The sequence below is a fragment of the Polypterus senegalus genome, chromosome 12, assembly GCF_016835505.1.
Source record: "Polypterus senegalus isolate Bchr_013 chromosome 12, ASM1683550v1, whole genome shotgun sequence".
Lineage (NCBI taxonomy): Eukaryota > Metazoa > Chordata > Cladistia > Polypteriformes > Polypteridae > Polypterus > Polypterus senegalus.
In genome coordinates this window covers 51,450,023-51,470,701 of record NC_053165.1, presented here as the reverse complement: position 1 = coordinate 51,470,701, position 20,679 = coordinate 51,450,023, and the positions used below count along the sequence as shown (strand labels likewise).

At 40.2% G+C, this 20,679-nt stretch overlaps 1 protein-coding gene across 1 annotated transcript in view; it reads right to left on the bottom strand.

Moving 5' to 3' along the window:
- Positions 1 to 334: 334 nt before the first annotated feature.
- Positions 335 to 20,679, bottom strand: part of LOC120540414 (inter-alpha-trypsin inhibitor heavy chain H3-like) — a 59,393-nt gene continuing 39,048 nt past the window's right edge. Inside the window, exons 15-22 of the mRNA XM_039771147.1 lie at positions 12,764 to 12,927; positions 8,064 to 8,084; positions 5,949 to 5,984; positions 5,126 to 5,239; positions 4,090 to 4,291; positions 1,297 to 1,469; positions 862 to 973; positions 335 to 690 (exon numbers count right to left, since the gene is read on the bottom strand). Coding sequence (XP_039627081.1) covers positions 552 to 690; positions 862 to 973; positions 1,297 to 1,469; positions 4,090 to 4,291; positions 5,126 to 5,239; positions 5,949 to 5,984; positions 8,064 to 8,084; positions 12,764 to 12,927 — 961 coding nt within the window. The 3' untranslated portion in view covers positions 335 to 551. The remainder of the gene's footprint in view (positions 691 to 861; positions 974 to 1,296; positions 1,470 to 4,089; positions 4,292 to 5,125; positions 5,240 to 5,948; positions 5,985 to 8,063; positions 8,085 to 12,763; positions 12,928 to 20,679) is intronic.

Sequence of the window (20,679 nt, the reverse complement as noted above, 5' to 3'; positions counted from 1 at the left end):
AAACAATTTGTATCCAATGTTACACATACCCTGCTGTTTTTTCTAAGACTCTGTGAAGCGCCTTGATCATGGGAAAGGCGCTATATACATAAAATGTATTATTATTATTATTATTAATATTATTATTATTATGACTCACACCATGGAGCTCCTTTTTTATCCCCTTAAGGACAGCCGGGTTGGCGGACCAACATCGATTCAGTGGAGTTGTCATTCCTTGCATGACCACCATTGTCTTATTCCTACATGATTCCTATGGCATCAGTTACTCTGGAATAGCTAACCTGCCATTGCTTTAGTCTTTAAGAGGCATTACTTAATAAAATGTTGAGCCTTTTAGTAATTGTGAGATTTCATTTTGTATTTGGAGAAAAGTCTTTTTTCCATAGATTGAGCTTTTGGTGACATACTGAATAAGAATCAACTGCCATGTCAGTAACATTTTCCTGTGAATCACATTTCTGGGTCCAGGTGAAGCGTGTCTAAGATACTAATAAACTTTAACAATTTGTTTTCACACATAATTATGTTTCCAGTATTCACTTGGTAAATTACTTGGATTCAAATATTCCCGATACAATATAGTCACGAGGAACCCCATCAATAAACCCAGTGCCATTTTTGTGTATGAACCAGCAGGGAATGTCTTCTCCATGTTTGATGTCCTTCCTGTATTCCTTCTGCCAACCCCTGAAAGTAAAGCACAGCGCGTTAGTTCAACTGCATGAACCTCGTGGCCAAACAGAACGGCACCGAAGTGCACCGTGAGCTCCTTCATGCACTGCGGTAACGGTATATTGGTCTCTGCTCCTGATCGGTCCATTTCAAGATCTCTGTGAAGTACTGTATGTAGGTTGTTACCTGGTCACTGTCAGCACTTTGCCTTTAATCAGCATTGATGCGTCTGGTTTGTCTGAATTTTCACCTTCATGAATTTCAATCACTTCAAAGTCTACGCCACTGTAAAATTGTCCTGCAAGGCAACATATGCAGTTTTACCATCTGCGTCAGCAAGATCTGGGGTGTCAGAAAACTACTAATGTTTGTGAACACATTAAAGTGGGTGAATAATATCTTTATGCTGAAACCTTTGATGAAATGTATCATTTGTATGTCCCTCTGACCATCTCAAACATTTCTTGCTCTTAGGAGAATACTGGTGAATGACCAATATTAAAACTGACCACTTCACACTCACTCTGATTTATAGGACATCCTCCATGCCATACAGCAGCTAATGATATTTATGTTCAGGTATGGCAAACCTCCTTCGTATGATATTTTAGAAAATCATACCTAGAAGGCCATGGGTCTGTTTGGATAGCTGATGATCATCTATGATGTAGAAACCAAGATAGTCCTGCTGAAGAGGATGGAGTTTCCAAACACGATGGAGCAAGATGACAAACTGGGCCATTCCTTCAAAAACCACCCTTAGAGTTTTGTCTTTGTCTGTGATAACATCAAAGCTAATGAAAAAGATAAATAAAAAAGAAAATAACAGTGGTTTCGTAATTTTGGGAACACATACACATCCTTTGAAAGAGAACAAAAAAATCTAATATCAAAATTATTCATTGTACTTTGTATTTTAGCTTTAGCCAAATCTGTCTTTGCTTTTGAATGCAACTACTACATGTTGGAAGTAAGAGTCTGACTGCATGCTTTTTATGAGATAATCCATCCATCCATTATCCAACCCATTATATTCTAACACAGGGTCACGGGGGACCGCTTGAGCCAATCCCAGCCAACACAGGGTGCAAGGCAGGAACAAATCCCGAGCAGGGCGCCAGCCCACCGCAGGGCACACACACCCACACACCAAGCACACACTAGGGACAATTTAGAATCGCCAATGTACCTAACCTGCATGTCTTTGGACTGTGGGAGGAAACCCACGCAGACACGGGAAAAACATGCAAACTCCACGCAGGGAGGACCCGGGAAGCGAACCCAGGTCTCCTCACTGCGAGGTAGCAGCGCTAACACTACGCCACCGTGCCGCCTAAGAGATAATCCATCATAATAAAAGAACAAGTGTCTGTGTGTTCATCCAGCTACGTCTCTGTTATATGCTATTTGGCACGGGATTCATAAAGCAGTGCCATCTGTTGGAACGAAAAATGCAGTGCATTTCCTTACTATATCATACCATCTTCAAAGCCTGCTTAATCCTGAGCAAGATCATGGGAGGAGCTGAAGCCAATCCCAGCAAGCATAGGGCACAAGGCAGGAACAATCTCTGTACAGAGCGCCAAGTCCCTCACAGGGTGAACACACATCCTAAGACACTTGGGCTAATTGAGCATCAGCAGTCCATATAATCTGTCTGTCTTTGGACTGTGGGAGGAAACTGGAGCACCCGGAGGAAACCCACACAGACACAGGAAAAACATGCAAACTCCATGCAGGGAGGACCAAAGAGCAACAGTCTCCTTACTACAAGGCACTACTGCACCACAGTGCCGCCCTTTATTACTGCGTGCATTACAAAACACATTCCAACAGATGGTGCACTGCAAATGTTAACATTGATCTTATCCCATTTTAGATGGGTAGCACAGCTAGTGAGCCAATAAATCTACAATAATAATCTGGATTGTCAAGTGTCTGTACCTTTCCAATAAATAATGAATTTAATTTATATTTGATATAGTTTCAATACATCTAAATACATTTCTGAAATATGCTTTTTCAGCAAACAACTTCTTTAAGTGTACTCATTGCAACAATGACTTATTGTGTGTTTGAAGGAGCCTCATATGGGATTTTTAGGGGTGTGTTACAGATACTGCAAATTAAATTGGAAACTGAAACACTGGATTATGTCCCACTGCATACCTTAGAAAAACTGGAAATTCCAAATAATTCTGTAAAAAAATGTACTTTTTAGAACATTAGAATCTAGACAAGAACAGGCCATTCAGCGCAACAAAGCTCGCCAGTCCTATCCTCTTAATTATTCTACAAAAACAAAGTCGCGTTTTGAAAGTCACTAAAGTCCTATTGCCTACCAGACTAGCTTATTCCACATGTCTATCGTTCTTTGTGTAAAGAAAAACTTCCTAATGCTTGCACAAAATTTGCCCTTAACAAGTTTCCAGCTGTGCCCCCGTGTTCTTGTCAAACTTGTAAAATAACAGCCTCAATTCACTGTATTAATTCCCTATTTAAACACTTCAGTCATGTCTCCTCTTAATCTCCATTTCTTAAACTGAAAAGGCTCAGCTCTTTTAATCTTTCTTCATAATTCATCCCCTGTAGCCCTGGAATCAGCCTAGTCGCTCTTCTCTGGACTTTTTTCGACACTGCTATGTCCTTTTTTGTAGCCTGGAGACCAAAACTGCAAAGAGAACTCAAGTTGAGGCCTCACCAGTCCGTTATAAAGCTTCATCATAACCTCCTTGGACTTGTACTCCACACATCAAAGCGACTTTTATAACCTAGCTTTGCCTTCTTAATGGCTTCTGAACACTGTCTGGCAGTTGATAGTGTCTTGTCCATATTGAAGCTTACATCCAACTCATAAGGGGTACGTGTTTAAATTTCAGACTTCCCATCATGTATTCAAACTTCATACTTTTACTTCCTATGTGTAGCACCTTATATTTTCTGACATTAAATTTCATCTGCCACTAATCCGCCCAAGCCTGTATGCTGTCAAAGTCCTTCTGCACTTTGAGCTACATTGTTTGTATGAAAATGTGCAATATAAATAAATGTTGTTGTTGTTGTCGTTCTGTAATGATATAACAAATTTCAAATTATCTGCCAATACACTTATCTTGGTATCATCTGCAAACTTAACCAGCTTGTTACTTATGTTCCTATCTAAATCATTTATATACTGTATATTAAAAATAACAGCGACCCTAGCACTGACCCCCGCTGGTCACCACTCTTAACATCGCCCAGTTCTGATGAGGTTCCTTGCACCTTCACCCTCTGCTTCCTGTGTCTGAGCCAATTCTGCACCCATCTAAAAACATCACCCTGAACTCCCACTCCTTTTAGTTTGAATTTGTACATAGAGCAGCGGTTTTACATTTAATGAGAGCCACATACATTAAATCTTGAATGCCTCACCTTTTTTGTTTGAGTGACGCCACTTGTGTCCAGGTGAAGTACGTGTATTTCTCACCATAATAAACTTTAATAATTTGTGTTGACACTTCTATCTTAACGTCCAACTTGTTGTTCAGAAGTGCAATTTTCCCAAAATATGTGTGTTGCTTTTTGCCAGGTATGACCTTCTTATCACCAATTGTCTCTGCGTTCACCACAATACCTGCAATAATATTTAAAAAAGCAATATGTCTGTTTGAAGGACATTCATTTACAAAATGTGCATTCATGTACCGTATGTATGTGAATCCAAACACAATGGAAAGGGCAAATACTCTTACGCTGTACTGTATCGACAGGATTTGCAAACTTCCATGATGTGGCAGGTGAAATTAATCATTTTAGGACAGGAAGTGACTTTGTGAAAGTGACAAATGTATGACCTTTTAACCCTCATTCAGCTACCTTGTGAGATTAAGACATGGCTTGTGTGAATATGTTGACTATCTGCGTCCCTGGCTCTGTACTATTCTGAATAATCCAGTTAATTAGGGTGTACCCCGATATTCATCACAGCCCCCTTATCATCCCCTGTCCCTTATAGGCTAACTATATCTCACCACCTAATAGCTAAAGTGTGGTGAGCATACTGGCACATGAATGGCTGCCGTCACATCAATCAGGTGAATGCTGCACATTGACGGTGGTTGAATTGGCTCCCCATTGTCTATGTAAACCACTTTGAGTAGGTTAGAGAAGAGCTATATAACCCTATCTATCTATCTATCTATCTAGTGGTCCAGATCTAATTATGCAATTTTCATTACGCTATAACTTATTAAGTTTATTACATGGAAAATCACACGAAAAATCCTGGACCATCGAGAAGTGTGCGAACTGACAACTGAAGAATCATCTTCGCGCCGAACTGGAATCGTCCCCGCATAAATCAAAGTCCTCTATATGATCTAGATCTGCATAATTAGATCAGGACCACCTTTATCTATCCCTCAGAAATGTAAAAATCTTCCGAACACAAAGATGAGGTCTGACTTGCCTGTAACAGGATCTTTCACGAGATTGAATATAACTCCAGGCTTCTCATCAATGTTGAAACAGATATTGTCATTTTTTGCAGGCACTGGAATCATGAAATGAGGATCTCCATCAACTAGAAAAGAGCAGACCAAAGCCAAGTTGTTTAAATGTCCTGCACAGCACACATCGCTCTGAGTAGGCAGTAAGAAGTGTAGAGTGTAAAACTCAGTAACAGTACATTTAATGTTTTAAGGTTATGCCCATCTGTCACGTGAACCAATGGGGATGCAAACTTTGATCTCGGTCTTAATTGTAAAATTTGGGTGGCGGTAACCTCCATAAAGTGCCTTTCTCCCTGCATACTCCTTGAGAAGGTGACATGGCAGGAAGGAGAAGCTAAGCTTGTCGATGCCATTCATGAAGTGTCTCTTACACTGTAATTACTCAGCAATGATTGATGTTTCCAGTCATCCATTACTACTTGGTTAGCTACCAAAGAAGGCAATAAATCGCCCATTAACTTTTTGACACGTTAGACTTGAGAGTATCTGATTCCCAGCAAACACTTAAACACCAAAAGGACATTCTTCATGTCCTTCAGAAGTAACCTTTCTGTTAGTAAGATGCTTCAAATCTGACTGACTCTCAAATGATCAATTTCTAAGTAGGTTTGTGACAACAACATCAAAATTCTGCAGACACTGAGGAGGCTGCTGTTTGTACAAGTTTTGACACTTAATTTATGGTGAAGTAGCTTTTATAAAAAAAACAAAAGAAATATTATTAGATAAACATTAAAAATATTCATGCACTGTCTCTAAAATATACAGAGAAACACATACCATATTTTACAGAATGTCCAAAGCTATAACCAACATCTAAAAAAGAGAAAAAGAAGAAGAGATTAAGATGAACACAGTTCATTTTTCTTTTTAAAAATTAACATAAAATTTTTGCTGTACTGTATGTGGTCACTAATGTTCAACATATGGCAAGCCGTTCCCACAGGAAAAGAGTCATACATGAGCAAATGACACATAAACCTGACAAGATGTATTCATTCTCATAATCTAAATGAACAAAAATGCAGATTTGTCATGTGGGCAAAGTACAGTTTGTACCCCCCTACATTTATCACCACTTCAAATCCATGAAATAAGAATCATGTGCTCCAGATTAGGTGTCAGTGATTAGAAGCCCCTTGTAGGCATCTTTTATAATGTAGGTGTGCCCAGCAGGTATGTATCTTGGGGTCTAGTGTTCTCTCTGCTATTGACATGCATGGTGTCATCAAGCCAAGAGCAAATGAGCTTTCTTAGGCTTACAGGAGGAAGGCTGTGGATGACTAGGAGTCTGGCAAGGGATTTAAAAAATATCACCAAATTATCTGAAATCAATCATTCCACTGTAGGAAAAATGATCTTCAAGTGGCATAGATTTCAAATGACTACTAAATTGTCCAAAAGTTGCCGACTCAGCAAATTCATCCCAAGATCTGAGCATTTGATATTAAAATAAGTCACCAAAAACATTTGCATTTACTTATTGGGCTGACACCTTTATCCAAGACGACTTAGAACATTGATGATGCAATTGGTTACATTTCTTTTGTTTTGCCAATTTTAGCAAAATCTGGTTTTAAAGTGTATACATCAACAATCAGAAAGAGACTGAATAAATATGACCTGCAAGAGAGAGGTGGCAAAAAGTGTGTCCAAAAAGAACATTAGAGCAAAAGGACAGTTTACCATTGAACATCCAGGCCAAGACCAGGCCTTCTGGACAAATGTGCTCTGGACAGATTGTTTGGCCACAGTAACAGTAGACATGTTTGGTGAAAACCAAAGACAGTATTTCAGGAGAAGAACCTCATACCAACTGTGAAGTGCGGTGGTGGCAATGTGATGCTTTGGGGTTGCTTTGGTGCCTTAGAACCTGGGCAGCTTGAAGTCATGAAGTCAGCGCTGAATTTTACATCATATAAAAGTGTAGTTGTGGAGAATGTGTAGTCATCTGTCAGAAAGTTGAAACTGAACAGGGAATATACCTTTCAACATGTCGATAATCCAAAGTATACTAGCAAATCCAACAAATAATGGCTCAGACAGAAGAAAGGAAGGGTTATGGATTGGAATTGACAAAGCCCTGATTTAAATCCCATTGAAATGTTGAGGTGGATTAGAACCAGGCAATATATGCAAGAAGATCCACAAACACGTTTTAAATGAAGGAATTCTACATGGAGGACTGGCCAAAAATTTCACCAAGCTGATGTCAGAGGCTGGTAGGTAGGTATGCAAAACACCCACAAGAAAACATTTCAGCTTAAAGGGACAATACCAGCTTCTGAGACCAAGGGTGGACTTACTTTTTTCCTCAGTAGACCATTACATCTATTGATATTTTTGTTGAATAAATGAGTGAAAGAGGCAAATTTTCTATATGTGTTTATTCAAGTATGTCACTGTAGTCACAGTTTGCATGTTGTATTCAGAATAATGCCTTGAGTTTGGCTCTTTGAGTGCTTGATCATCACACACACCATACTGCTTCTTGAGCATAAAGCCACTAAAATCTAATGGTGTCTTGCTTCCAGATCCGAATGACCCCACTGGAGTTTTCTTCCTAAAATGCCACTGCTTTATTCATACTTACCTGGTTGCACTCAGGGCTGCCTTGAGGTTTTGTACCCAGTTGAAATTTATAAACACAACACACTTCTACAGGGTGAAAGCATCTCACAGACTTGAACAATCAAGAGTAATGCCATGACATAAATATAAAACTTCCACGTAAAGTGCAGCCTCTTGGTATCAGGAACATAGAAATAAATAATAGTTTGACTCCATTCCTGGTCATGGAATTATGTACAATAATTATTTTTGAGCATTCAAACTGCTTTTAGTAGAAAAGTAAGATAATTTAAGACATGATTTCCCAGAAGACAATACACTTACCGTGATGAACCGTCTGCACTTCTGAAAAAAGAAAACAGAAAAAGAAAAAAATGTTTTAAACCGCACCCATCTACTCACATTATTTCCTCTGCTTTTCTACTTCATGTGGAGTTCCTCAAAATGCAGTTGATTTGTGTGATTCATCATGAGTGCTAATTCTGAAGGAATTATAGAAATCATGCTGACAGTGGCACAGAACATAACAAAGGTGAAAGCCAAAACTGTCAACTGAGCGATTGACTCATTCTGGAGCTAATTCATAGTCATGCGGCAAAGCCATTCACATTTTATTAACATTTTACTATCCTTGTAATTCAAGTCAATTCAGTTTATTTTGTATAGCACCCTTCACTGAGTACAGGCACAGTACACTGTGACAAATCCTCATTTAAAATACATTTACAAACTAATAATTACATAACGATATTAAATACAAGGTTCTTTTGCAGTGGATTTTGAGCCACCACACAGGCTCTGTCCCAGATTTGTTTCCAAGCCTGGATATAACACAATGCCAACTTAATGTGTAGCAGCAGCTGCTTGAAACTGCCTATGGCTCTCAGCAACTACTACATTAATATTATTCAGAGGACACAGGGGTTTCTGGGAAGAAGGTTAGTTAAGCAGTCTCTTTAAAAAGAAACAAAAAACACACTATTGGATAATAACTTCAATTACCATGGATTACAGATGTATGTGCTGTCCTGTGCTTGCTTGTTCATGTAATTTCATGTTGGTTGCACACGTCTTAATCTGGGGAGTGCTCCCAATCATGCCAATTCTTCACGCTGTACCAGGAACCTGGTAGGACAAAACCTTACATTTCCTTCACAAGGCTGTTCACAGGCGGTTACATTCCACACTCCATTGTCATCTGTTTCTGCTGTACTGGAATGTGTTGGACTTTATTGTGAGCGTTAATTGTTTATTGATGTAAATAATTATTGCTGTCAGAGAACTGGGGAGGGCTATTGTGCATGTGGTTTTGTGTAATATTGTTTTTTCTCTTCAATATTTGATCAATATATACTTTATTTATCGATTCATTGAGCCACTTTTCAGTGTCTCTGTGTGTTAGTGTGCATGTGTGTGTGCTGGGTCGAGGCTGGGTGTTTTCTCTGGGTCTACGCAATTAAATAAATAAATCAGCATGAAAATTAGCAAACGTTTCCATGTTTATTGTTTCCACATATTTTTTGGATGCTGTTGTTACACATTAAACAGCCATTGTCTGAAGAAGTGCAAGTCTTTTAAGACTATGTTCACACTTCCCCACATGTGCAAAAAAATTAAACATTGTTGTCAGAAAGACGCTGGTTACTGCTCTACTTTATGTTGTTTCCATGCAGAAAGTCTGTGAATGTGTAAGATTGCTATGTTAAGGAAGAGAAACAGGAAACAAAAGATCAGAGTTCTTGGTTTGTGCGCTGTTATTATTGCTGGAGTTAATATGTGAAACATTTTGAGAACCCAATGTTACTATTTACTTTTTTTTATTCATATACAGTACTTTATGTTGTTATTTCTAAATGGGTCTGTGGGCTGTAAGGTTGCTCTGCACCTCTGTATTAATAGGCCCATGGTCATCTACAATGGGAAGAGGTGGGCAAGGACAAGAGGCATCTTCTGTCGAGCTTCCCATGATGTTCAATTCTCCTGACATACACTGACCTCCAGTTATGACACTTGCTGTTAGTATTTTTCCAATTCCATGTCCCATTGATGGTTTGAGCAAAGATGTTCTCTTAGGTGGTCTGGCAAGGCTTGTTGTGCCAATTACTTGCTTTGAGCAGCACTTAGTTATATTCGTTTTCTTATCATGATGCAACTCTTCATTGTCTTTTCGCTATTTTTGGCACAGTTCAAGTATTACTGCAGGGGCAGCACACTGGCACAGAGGTACCACTGATGCCTCACAGTAAGGATACCAGGGTTATCAGGCTGAGGAAAGACATTTCCGGTGAAGTGCAGCACTGTAGGAGTAAACCATTATTGGCTGGTAAGTAGCATTAATCAAGGCAGATCATCGTCCATGCGTCAAGGTTATTCTTGTGGGTTGAAGTACTGTATATCAGTGTTTTATTTCTATATTACTAGGGGGCTCAACCCCCTGCTCGCTTCGCTCCTTAACCCCTGTGTTTGGTTCATCGGACATACAATTTTAAAAGCTTTTTTTTTTCTTTGGAATTGTTTCAATTTCATTATTTGCACTTTTACTTTAAAGCTTCATTAAAAACAATATTTGGAATTACCTTTTCTTCAAGATTGCATTGAATTTTGATTCCATTTTTGGAGACACATTATGACAACGCAACGTATAACTACCCGTGAGTGAATATTGTTTCTGTTTCTCTAATAAATAGTCTGACTTTTTCTAATGTTTATCCCTGTGATTTGCTAATTGTCATAGCAAAAGCTATTCTCATGGGAAACTGTAAAACATTGTAATATTAATGGCATATCAAGATCACCTTTGCTGTCTAATGTTATTCGCGGAATATATACTACATTACCTTTCTTGTCGCCTGTTAAAATTTGAATCGCTTCTCCGTGATCATAAATATACACCTGACCGAATTGTGTTTTCTTTGAAATTAAACTTGGCGTTGCTTTAACTGTTGCGGGACCACAGATTCTCATACCGTACGGTCCATTATTGTGTAAATCTATGTTTTGTGCATTGAATGATGCAAAGGTGAAAAGACTTTGTTTTCTGCTCTTTGCCTTTTATTTCTGACCTCGCTTTGTCCTGTTATTTTTTCAGTTACACCTGATCCTGATGATTCATTTCCTTTTGTTTGCACTAATGTGATCTTTACTATCTTTTTTTTGATACTGTAGCGACTGATGTAATAAAGTGTCACAAAAGTTTCACTTGAACAATCGCTGACTTTGTAACCCCAAACACAACTTTCTAGCACCCTCTCTAACCTCTCATCCCCCGGGTCTCGCCCCACACCTTACCGCATCAATCAGTACCCCGCTATCAGTCTTCCGTGCTGTACTCCGCCTTCCCTCAATCGGACCTAACAATCACTTAAAACAAAAAAGGCTTCAACCTGGCTGGGACGCTACAATACTTTCGAATTTTACTGCTGTCATATTCTTTACCTTTCTCTGCATGTGTATCACGCCATCGTTTGTTTGAGCCTTTTAAATTCCACTGCTTTCATAATCTCTTATCTGCCTTTTTTCTCTCCAACACTTTTGGGTCTTTTTACTCTGCGCTGCTCTTTCTTCTTTGCTTAGTCGACGTTTCATCTAGAACGTATTGTCCTTATACGCTTTATATGTGCTGAGAGCACAGGATCTGTGTGTGCTACGTGCCTTTACACGACTGAGTGTTTTACTGGCCGCGCTTTTATTTGATATATTTTGTGACTTGCGGGTCTTTTAAGTGTTTTCCAAGAACTTCAGAGAAGATCACATCTCATAGCCCTGCTTTTTCTTTCCAGGATTTTTTTTTATAATAGGGAGATATCCATGTTCACGTCAAAGCTATTGAGCCCCTATTAGGAGTAGCAAAGAGTGCCAGGCATTGTAGACATTTGTCATAATCAGTGCTTAGGTGGATTATGTTTGTGTGTGTGTTAAGGTAAGGGCGCAAGTGTAGACCGATCCAGTAATGAACCTGGTGAATTCCACTCATCCCATGATAAGATGTGCATCTAATATTAGATTTACATTGTTTCTTGAACCAAATCAAAAATGCCATTCTGGAACTTCCAGTCATTCACCCATCAGCCTCTGCTATGATAAAACAGGAACTGGCATTGAAGGATTGCAGAATGAAAAAAAGAGAATGACAATCCTGGAGCAGCAAAATGTTGATGTTTCAAAGACAACAGAAACTACACACTACTAGGTAGCTCTTTCCAGAGTTGATGTTTTCAATTATTCAATTATTTTTGCCTTTCTGTAAATGTAACAGGACTTTAACATCTAAAACTGATGTGTCAGCAGAAATGCACTTGAATTCATATAATCTATACTTGTACTGTAACTAAGAATTGTTCACAGTGCTCTGCGCCTGCACTTAGTGAAGAGTGCTGTACCAAAAATAAGTTGTATTGTACTGTATTGTGAAATTATGAAAGAAATTAGTACAGCGGTTAAGACAACAAGAACATAAGGACACAGTTGGAAACTTGTTAAGGGCATATTTCGCACAAGGAAGTTTTTCATCACACAGAGAACCACAGACACATGGAATAAGTGACAAAGTCGTGTGGCGGACAGTATCACTTTGGGGACCTTCAAAACCCGACTTGATGTTATTTTGGAGAGATTAAGTGAACAGGACTGGCAAGCTTTGTTGGGCTGAATGGCCTGTTCTCATCTAGATTGTTCTAAAGTTCTAATGTTATTTTTAGTTTTGATGTTTGGTTCTTTCTTTGATCTCCTGTATTTAACCCAGCCTGCCTACTTACAGTGATTATGATTGGCCCTTTGGTCTATTTTTCAAGTCCTGGTTTCTTCCTCAAGATAATTTAGGACATTACACAAGCTTTTACACATTTTACAGACTGCGTTCCAGGAGTTTGTGGCTGTAGAATTTCACCTCATACTATTAGTAAGAATACCACAAAATTCTTACTTGCATGTACAACCAACGTGCAATATGTTTCCCCTGCAGTTAGATGAACAAGAGAGGGGGATAGAGTAGGGAACAATGTTAATAATTAGTTACATCAACAAACCTTCCAAAGCTTCCCCATTGGGCTTTCTGGCTATCATAACACTGTCCTCCTCACTGGGTTTGGTCACAACCATGGATGTCAGAGGGGTGACAAAATTGTACTGCAGGGAGAGCTGCAGGGCTTTGCTTGTGGTACTGTTCTTCTCTTCTTCAGATCCAGATGTCCTGAAACCAAGAAAAGACATACATTGCAAATTACTCCCTCACATATTCAGTGGTCCTTTGTTGTGGAATTTGTGGGACCTTTAAGTGTTTTCTCATAGCAGTTAATTGGGAAAGAATGGACTTGTGCCCTGAAGAAAACCACTTCAAATAGAGTCTGTATCATTAGGTTTTCCATAAATCAATCTTCCTTATCCGATGATCCATGATGGGGGCGGGGCAGGGGGCAATTGGGAGCAATTACTGGGCGCAACACCTGGACAGGGTGCCAATCCAACGCACAAACTTACTAGGGCCCATTCTAGCACTGCCAAATCAACTAACTGGTATGTTTGTGAATTTCGGGAGGAAACCTGGAAGAAATCCATACAAACATGGGGAACATGCAGACGACAGATTTATTTATTCACTAATTTGTGTTTGTATGAGAGTTAGCCAATAAAAGGTGTCATTTTGCTTGGCTTTTGTCTGTATGAGATAAACATTAGCCATTCATTCATTTTCCTAGCAGTTTTACTACAGCACTGAGTCATAGACAGTTACATTTTTAGTACGTATTACTCATTCATTCATTTCCTAAATGCCCTCATGTCAGGACAGAGTTATGGGTGGTGTGAGGCGAGTATTAGCTCAAACTGTATTATTATTTATGAACTGACTTGTTTCAGTACAGAGTTACAGGGGACCTGACTCTGTCCTGAAAATGTGAGATATAAGACAGGAGCATATGATGAGTTGTACCAAAGATGAAAAAGATAAAACCATAAACACAAAGAAGACACCAAAAAACTCTTTAATAGGTTTACTGGAAAATTAAGTTAAACAAAGACACAATGAAAAATGTAAATTAAAACTATTAAGAATAAAATAACCATAAATAAACTGAGAGAGCCGAGCCCAAACTAGCTCTGAAAAGAAATAAAATATTAAACAAAATATAATTTAAATTACTGCGGTGGGCTAGCGGCCTGCCCAGGTTTTGTTCCTGCCTTGTGCCCTGTGCTGGCTGGGTGCGGGTTGGATAATGACTGACTAATTAAAATTAAACTATGCAAATTACCTAAAAAAGAGAAGTAAAGAGTTAATTAACATTGTAGCTGTTGGTGTGTAAGGCAGGATCAAGCATGGGTCAAATCTCTCAGTCCAACAGTTTGTTTTAAAAGATTTAATGAAAATTCAAAGCAAATAGTCCACACAAGAATAAAGATAAAAGGTAGTTACACACATTAATTAAAAGGCAAAAAATTGTAAAAAATATCTCTTCTCTAAACTTTCTTTGTTAAACTTTAGTTGTGTCTGTACTTAAAGATGCTTTACGTCGTCTTCAGTATACTCTATAAACATACGGCACTGCATGTTCAATAGAGCACGTTATCTTATCACTTAAGGTCCGGTTTAAAAACATGCAAGGCAAGGCAGGTCACTAACTGAGGCTAATCTATAGTCAGAGAGGCTTGAAATAGTTAGGATATACAATTCAATTGAATTTGTGGGGGTTGTAAGAACCCCATAGAGTATGCACTAATAACTAGCAAATGGCTCTTATAAACATAACCAATATAGAGAACTGCAAATGGCTAAAATACCAATCAATATCACAGGAATCCTAATACAGATGTCTCCCGAGAACAATTCAATCATCTGGTACAAGCACAAAGTGAGAAATTCTGTTCATTTAGCAGAACAGAAGGGCAAAAACAATTTACTTTATAGCAAAATTCTGGCAACTGAGAGTCCTATTATGGTCTCCTCATGGAATGGCAGCGCAATTGACTGCAGCACCTGAGAGCCCTTCAGCAGAAGTCTGGCATTTTTCAAGTTGAAGTTAGATTTGTGTACAAGCAAGGTTTAATCAAGAAGTAGTCTCTGCTTAGCAGATCTATGACAAGATCAAGGGTAAAGGGTCTAAAGAAAACAAAAAACACAACCTCCGGTTGTAATATGACCAAGCTGTGTGCTGAGCTTACTCTTGAGCATGCAACGTACAGTTGGCCATGTGAACAGCAATCTTGTTTCAAATCTCACAGCTTGGATTGCTGCTGTCATAATCGGTTTGAGTTTCATGGTTTGTTTCAATTACGACAGTATTTGCAGGACTTGTGTGAAGTGACATTCGGGATCTGTCAAGCGTTGTAAGCATACAACCAGTTTCATCGATAACTTCACATCCAGCTTTTGAGAGTTTAAACATTCATAAACATCAAAGTGTCCACTACTGAAATCGTCACCTGTGAGTCTAAGATGTTTAAGAGGCATTGGCGGTTTTTGAAAGGTGTAAAATATTTGGCCATTACGGTACACTTGAAAGCGACAACCGAAAAATTCAGCGGCAGCCATCAACTCACATGCAGAACCATAGGTGAAGGGCTTAAGCATTTCACTCTTATAGTGCTCCTGTGTAGTATACTTATCTCCTGTACCGCCATCAGTCCACACCTTGAACCTGTCCCAGTCATTCAATAAATAATCTATATATATAATTCACTAAGGCAAGACAACCATGGAAAGCACGCCGGAAGAGGCGTAGATTCACTAAGCTGCCGACAAGTGAGACACCTATGGCGCACGCAGGAAAGAGCCACGCCCACCAACTCCAAGACCATTGGATACGACCACAACTCGCATGGCCACGCCCACTAACTAGGACACGATGACACAGAAAAAATGGCGTCATTTATATTCGTCTGTCGTAGAGGCCACATGCAGTGCAGGTCAGGTTAATGTCATGCACCTCCGAGCTACGCTTGACTGTTCATAGAGGCATGTTTCTCGCGGAGGTGAATCGCCATATGCAGCGTGTGAAACGGTTTGCGAGGGGTATCCCATGGGATCCTTAAAACAATCCTTTACAACAGAGGTTGAAGCACAATGAAGTAAGCAGTCTTTAAAAACCAACTTTTCGGTTACGACGCAGGACCGTGTGCACCATAGCAAACTGTTTTACACGCTACATACAGCTATTTGCTTCCGCGACAAACATGCGTCTTCTTAGATGCTCCTGCAGGAACACGGAAGACGTTTTCCTGCCCACCAACGCTCCTTTTTCACCGGACGGCGTCTATCCTCGCTCTCTAGGCATTCACACTGCCTGCCCATTTGCCCGGACGCAAAAACTCACCGACTACCCAGTTAGTCCCTTTCGTCTGTGGTAAGAGTCCGCATGCACGTCTGAGCCACGCCCGCTTGTTATGCCGCGGGTTCACTATTGTGTTGTATTTTGCTCTCTCCAGAGTTCCATCTTTTCATTCACTTACTGTTGTATTCTCACACCAACCCGTTTTAGACATCCGTGTCTTTCCAGGAGTTGTTTAGCATTCAATAAATAATTATGCATGACATTGACCGTGTGTCTATCCAGCGCAGAGAGCAGTGGGTAACCCGTTGAACCCCATTCGGGCTGCAAGCCGTGGAATTCCCACTAAATGTGACTCATACGCTCCCACTCATTACATCCCTACACTTTTGCACACCCCCCTCCTACCGTGGTCGGGTATCTTGGTGTATTATATATAGAAAAGCAGCCAAAACCAAGGGGTATCCCATGGGGTCCTTAAAACATTCCTTTACAACTGAGGTTAAAACACAATGAAGTAGGCGGTCTTTAAAAAAAAGTTTTCGGTTACGACGCATGCCTGCGTGCACCATAGCAAACTGTTTTACACGCTACATACAGCAATTCGCTTCAGCAACAAACATGCGTCTTCTTAGATCATATGTGTCAAACTCAAGGCCCGTGAGATCATTTTATATATTATTTTTATTAATGGCCCGGCGATATGAAGCGCTGGTAACACAATAAACTATAGATCCCATAATGCAGCGCTTCAGCTGCCTTTTTGAACACTTACCGCTTTAATCAACTCTAGCTTATGATGCTGCAAGTTATTGCGAAGCTAGCCCTCACGATGCCGAAGAGAAAAGTTGATTCTGAAAATAGAGCTTTTAAAAACCGATGGGAGGCTGAGTATATGTTTACTGACATTGCCGGTAAACCCGTGTGTCTCATTTGTGGAGCTAATATGGCTGTAATTACAGAATTTAATCTATGAGACAAAACATCAGGATAACCTGAAAGACCTGAATGCAAAGCAGAAGATACAGAAAGCAGAAGAGTTAAAGAAGAATCTGACACTTCAGCAGACGTTTTTTACCCGTGCAAAATCACAAAGTGACTTCAAGTGAAGCTACTTTTATGGGAGACACAAATGCACCAGTGCAACTTGCCCCACTTTCCCTGTTGCCAAGTAATGTTGAACCAAGTCGGCACAACGGTGTTCTCAAATACGCACTTTGCTGATAAACTGAGCGCACGGCACTTTGGTGACTTTAAAGAACAAAAAAAAAATTTTGGAGTTGTTTCGCAACCAATTTGCCGTTGATGTGGAAACTGCACCTGTGCAGATTCAGATGGAGCTGATTGAGCAGCAGTGTAATGGCACACTGAAGGCAAAGTACGATACTGCAGGGCCCACACAGTTTATTCACTCCATTCCCGCAGAAATGCTCCAGCTCCGTCTACATGCGGCTAGAACCATGTGCATGGGTAGACCGTGTGTCTACCCGACGTGGGTAAGCCGATGAACCCCATTCGGGCTGCAAACTAAGTCCCACTAAGTGCGACTCATACGCTCCCACTGGTTGCGTCCCAACCCTTGGTACACACCCCCCTCCCACCTCGCTACTACCGTGGTCGGGTGTCTTGGTGGAATATACAGTATATAGAATAGCAGCCAAAACCACACAGAGCAATGAAAAGTCTACGTCAGTCACGGGTACATCTGTACTGTGTAAAGACGGCGACTCAAGTGACAAGTTGAGTGTGGACACATGAGCGGGCAATGCAAACTGAACGAGAAATCAGCAGACTAGCGTGACGGACAGAGCTGAATCGATGTCATTCTCCTTTCCTGCCATTCCACACTCCACGCCGTGCACCCCCATCCCTCCCCGTCTGGCAGGAGAAGGCGCGAGGACGGTACGCCAGTTTTCAGTCACTTTAGACGATTGTGTGTTGGTTCGTTCCGTGCATTGTTATAATGTTGCTTTTCTTGCTGATTTATTACATTACCGATTTTTCAAATGTTCATTTTTTCCCTCTGCTTAAAAATCATTAAAAAACCGGCCTGATTATGCGGCGTATGGTACGCCGCGGGTTGGCTAGTACACAATGTTCCTCTGGATATCAAGAGTGAGCCTGCTATGGCCGTGCAATATGTAACACAGAGAATGGAAAAGGTAGGTGCCATCTCCGGGCATGGAAACCACTCGGTAAGTGACAGTTCTTTAATCGATGGTGATCACATCGATAGACATGTTAATGGCATCATACCACCGAAATAAGTACGTACATTGGTTTTGGTTAGCGCAGGGAAGCCACCTACCAAATTTCGTGAAGATGGGGCCATAAATAAGAAAGTTCAACATGGCGAACATTGTCAACTGTTATGACCGTTACGCGTACAATTTCGAATTGAAACCTGCTTAACATTTGTAAGTAAGCTGTAAAGAATGAGCATGCCAAATTTCAGCCTTCTACCTACATGGGAAGTTGGAGAATTAGTGACGTTGGAAAGTTCAATATGGCGGCCGACAGTGGCGTCATACCACCGAAATAAGTACGTACATCGGTTTCGGTTAGCGCAGGGAAGCCGCCTATCAAATTTCGTGAAGATGGAGTCACCCTTCTACCTACACGGGAAGTTTGAGATTTAGTGACGTTGGAAAGTTCAATATGGCGGCCGACAGTGGCGTCATACCATCGAAATAAGTATGAACATTGGTTTCGGTTAGCACAGGTAAGCCGCCTACCAAATTTCGTGAAGATGGGGCAATAAATAAGAAAGTTCAACATGGCGGATGTTGTCTACCGTTATCGACTGTTATGACCGTTACGTGTAGAATTTCGAAATGAAACCTGCTTAACTTTTGTAAGTAAGCTGTAAGGAATAAGCCTGCCAAATTTCAGCCTTCTACCTACACGGGAAGTTGGAGAATTAGTGACGTTGGAAAGTTCAATATGGTGGCTGACACTGGCATCATACCACCGAAATAAGTATGTACATCGGTTTCGGTTAGCGCAGGGAAGCCGCCTACCAAATTTCGTGAAGATGGGGGTCAGCCTTCTACCTACACGGGAAGTTGGAGAATTAGTGATGTTGGAAAGTTCAATATGGTGGCTGACAGTGGCGTCATACCATCGAAATAAGTACGTACATCGGTTTCGGTTATCGCAGGGAAGCCACCTAACAAATTGCGTGAAGATGGGGCTGTAAATAAGAAAGTTCAACATGGCGGATGTTTTCGACCGTTATGACCATTACGTGTAGAATTTCGAAATGAAACCTACTTAACTTTTGTAAGTAAGCTGTAAGGAATAAGCCTGCCAAATTTCAGCCTTCTACCTACACGGGAAGTTTCAGAATTAGTGATGAGTGAGTGAGTGAGTGAGTGAGTGAATGAGCCTTTCATTAATATAGATTTAGCATGGGTTCAGAAGAGGGAGGTCGTGTTTTACTAACATATTGGAATTCTATGAGGAGGTAACAAAAGGATATGATCAAAGTGGAGCTTATGATATTATTAATCTTGACTTTCAGAAAGCATTTGGTGAGGTGCCATATGAGATGTTGGGCATCAAACTAAAAGAAGTGTGAGTTCAGGGTGATGTTTTCAGATGGGTGCAGAATTGGCTCAAACACAGGAAGCAGAGGGTGATGTTGTGAGGAATCTCATCAGAATTGTCTGATGTTAAGTGTGTTGTTCCACAGGGGGCAGTGCTAAGGCCACTGCTATTTGTAATACAGTATATATAGGAATATAAGTAACAAGCTAGTTAAGTCTGCAGATGACACCAAGATAAGTGGATTGGCAGACAATTTGGAATTTGTTATATTATTACAGAAGGACTTGGACAGCATACAGGTTTGGGTAGATTTGTGGCAGATGAAATTTAATGTCAGTAAATGTAAAGTATTACACATAGGAAGTAAAAATGTGAGGTTTGAATACACAATGGGCACTTGAATTTAGGAGTCATAGTGGACTCTAAGCTATTGACTTCCCGACAGTGTTCAGAAGCCATTAAGAAGGCTAACAGAATGTCAGGTTATATAGCATGATGTGTGGAGTACAAGTCCAAGGAGGTTCTGCTCAGGCTTTATAACGCACTGGTGAGGCCTTATCTGGAGTACCGTGTGCAGTTTTGGTCTCCAGGCTACAAAAATGACATAGCAGCAATAGAAAAGGTCCAGAGAAGAGCGACTAGGCTGATTCCAAGCCTACAGGCGATGAATTATGAGGAAAGATTAAAAGAACTGAGCCTTTACAGTTTAAGCAAAAGCAGTAAGAGGAGACATGACTGAAGTGTTTCAAATTATGAAGGGAATTAGTACAGTGGATCAGGACTGTTATTTTAAAATGAGTTCATCAAGGACACAGGGACACAGTTGGAAACTTGTTAAGGGTAAATTTCGTACAAACATTAGGAAGTTTTTCTTTACACAAAGAACGATAGACACTTGGAATAAGCTACCAAGTAGGGTGGTAGACAGTTAGACTTTAGGGACTTTCAAAACTTAACTTGATGATTTTTTTGGAAGAATTAAGTGGATAGGACTGGCGAGCTTTGTTGGGCTGAATGGCCCATTCTTGTCTAGATTGTTCTAATGTTCTATAGTAGATTACCAGTCTCAGCTGTGTACCAACATCTGCTCAACCTGCACATTTTCTAGGAACGCCCTTAAGAGAAAACCAAAG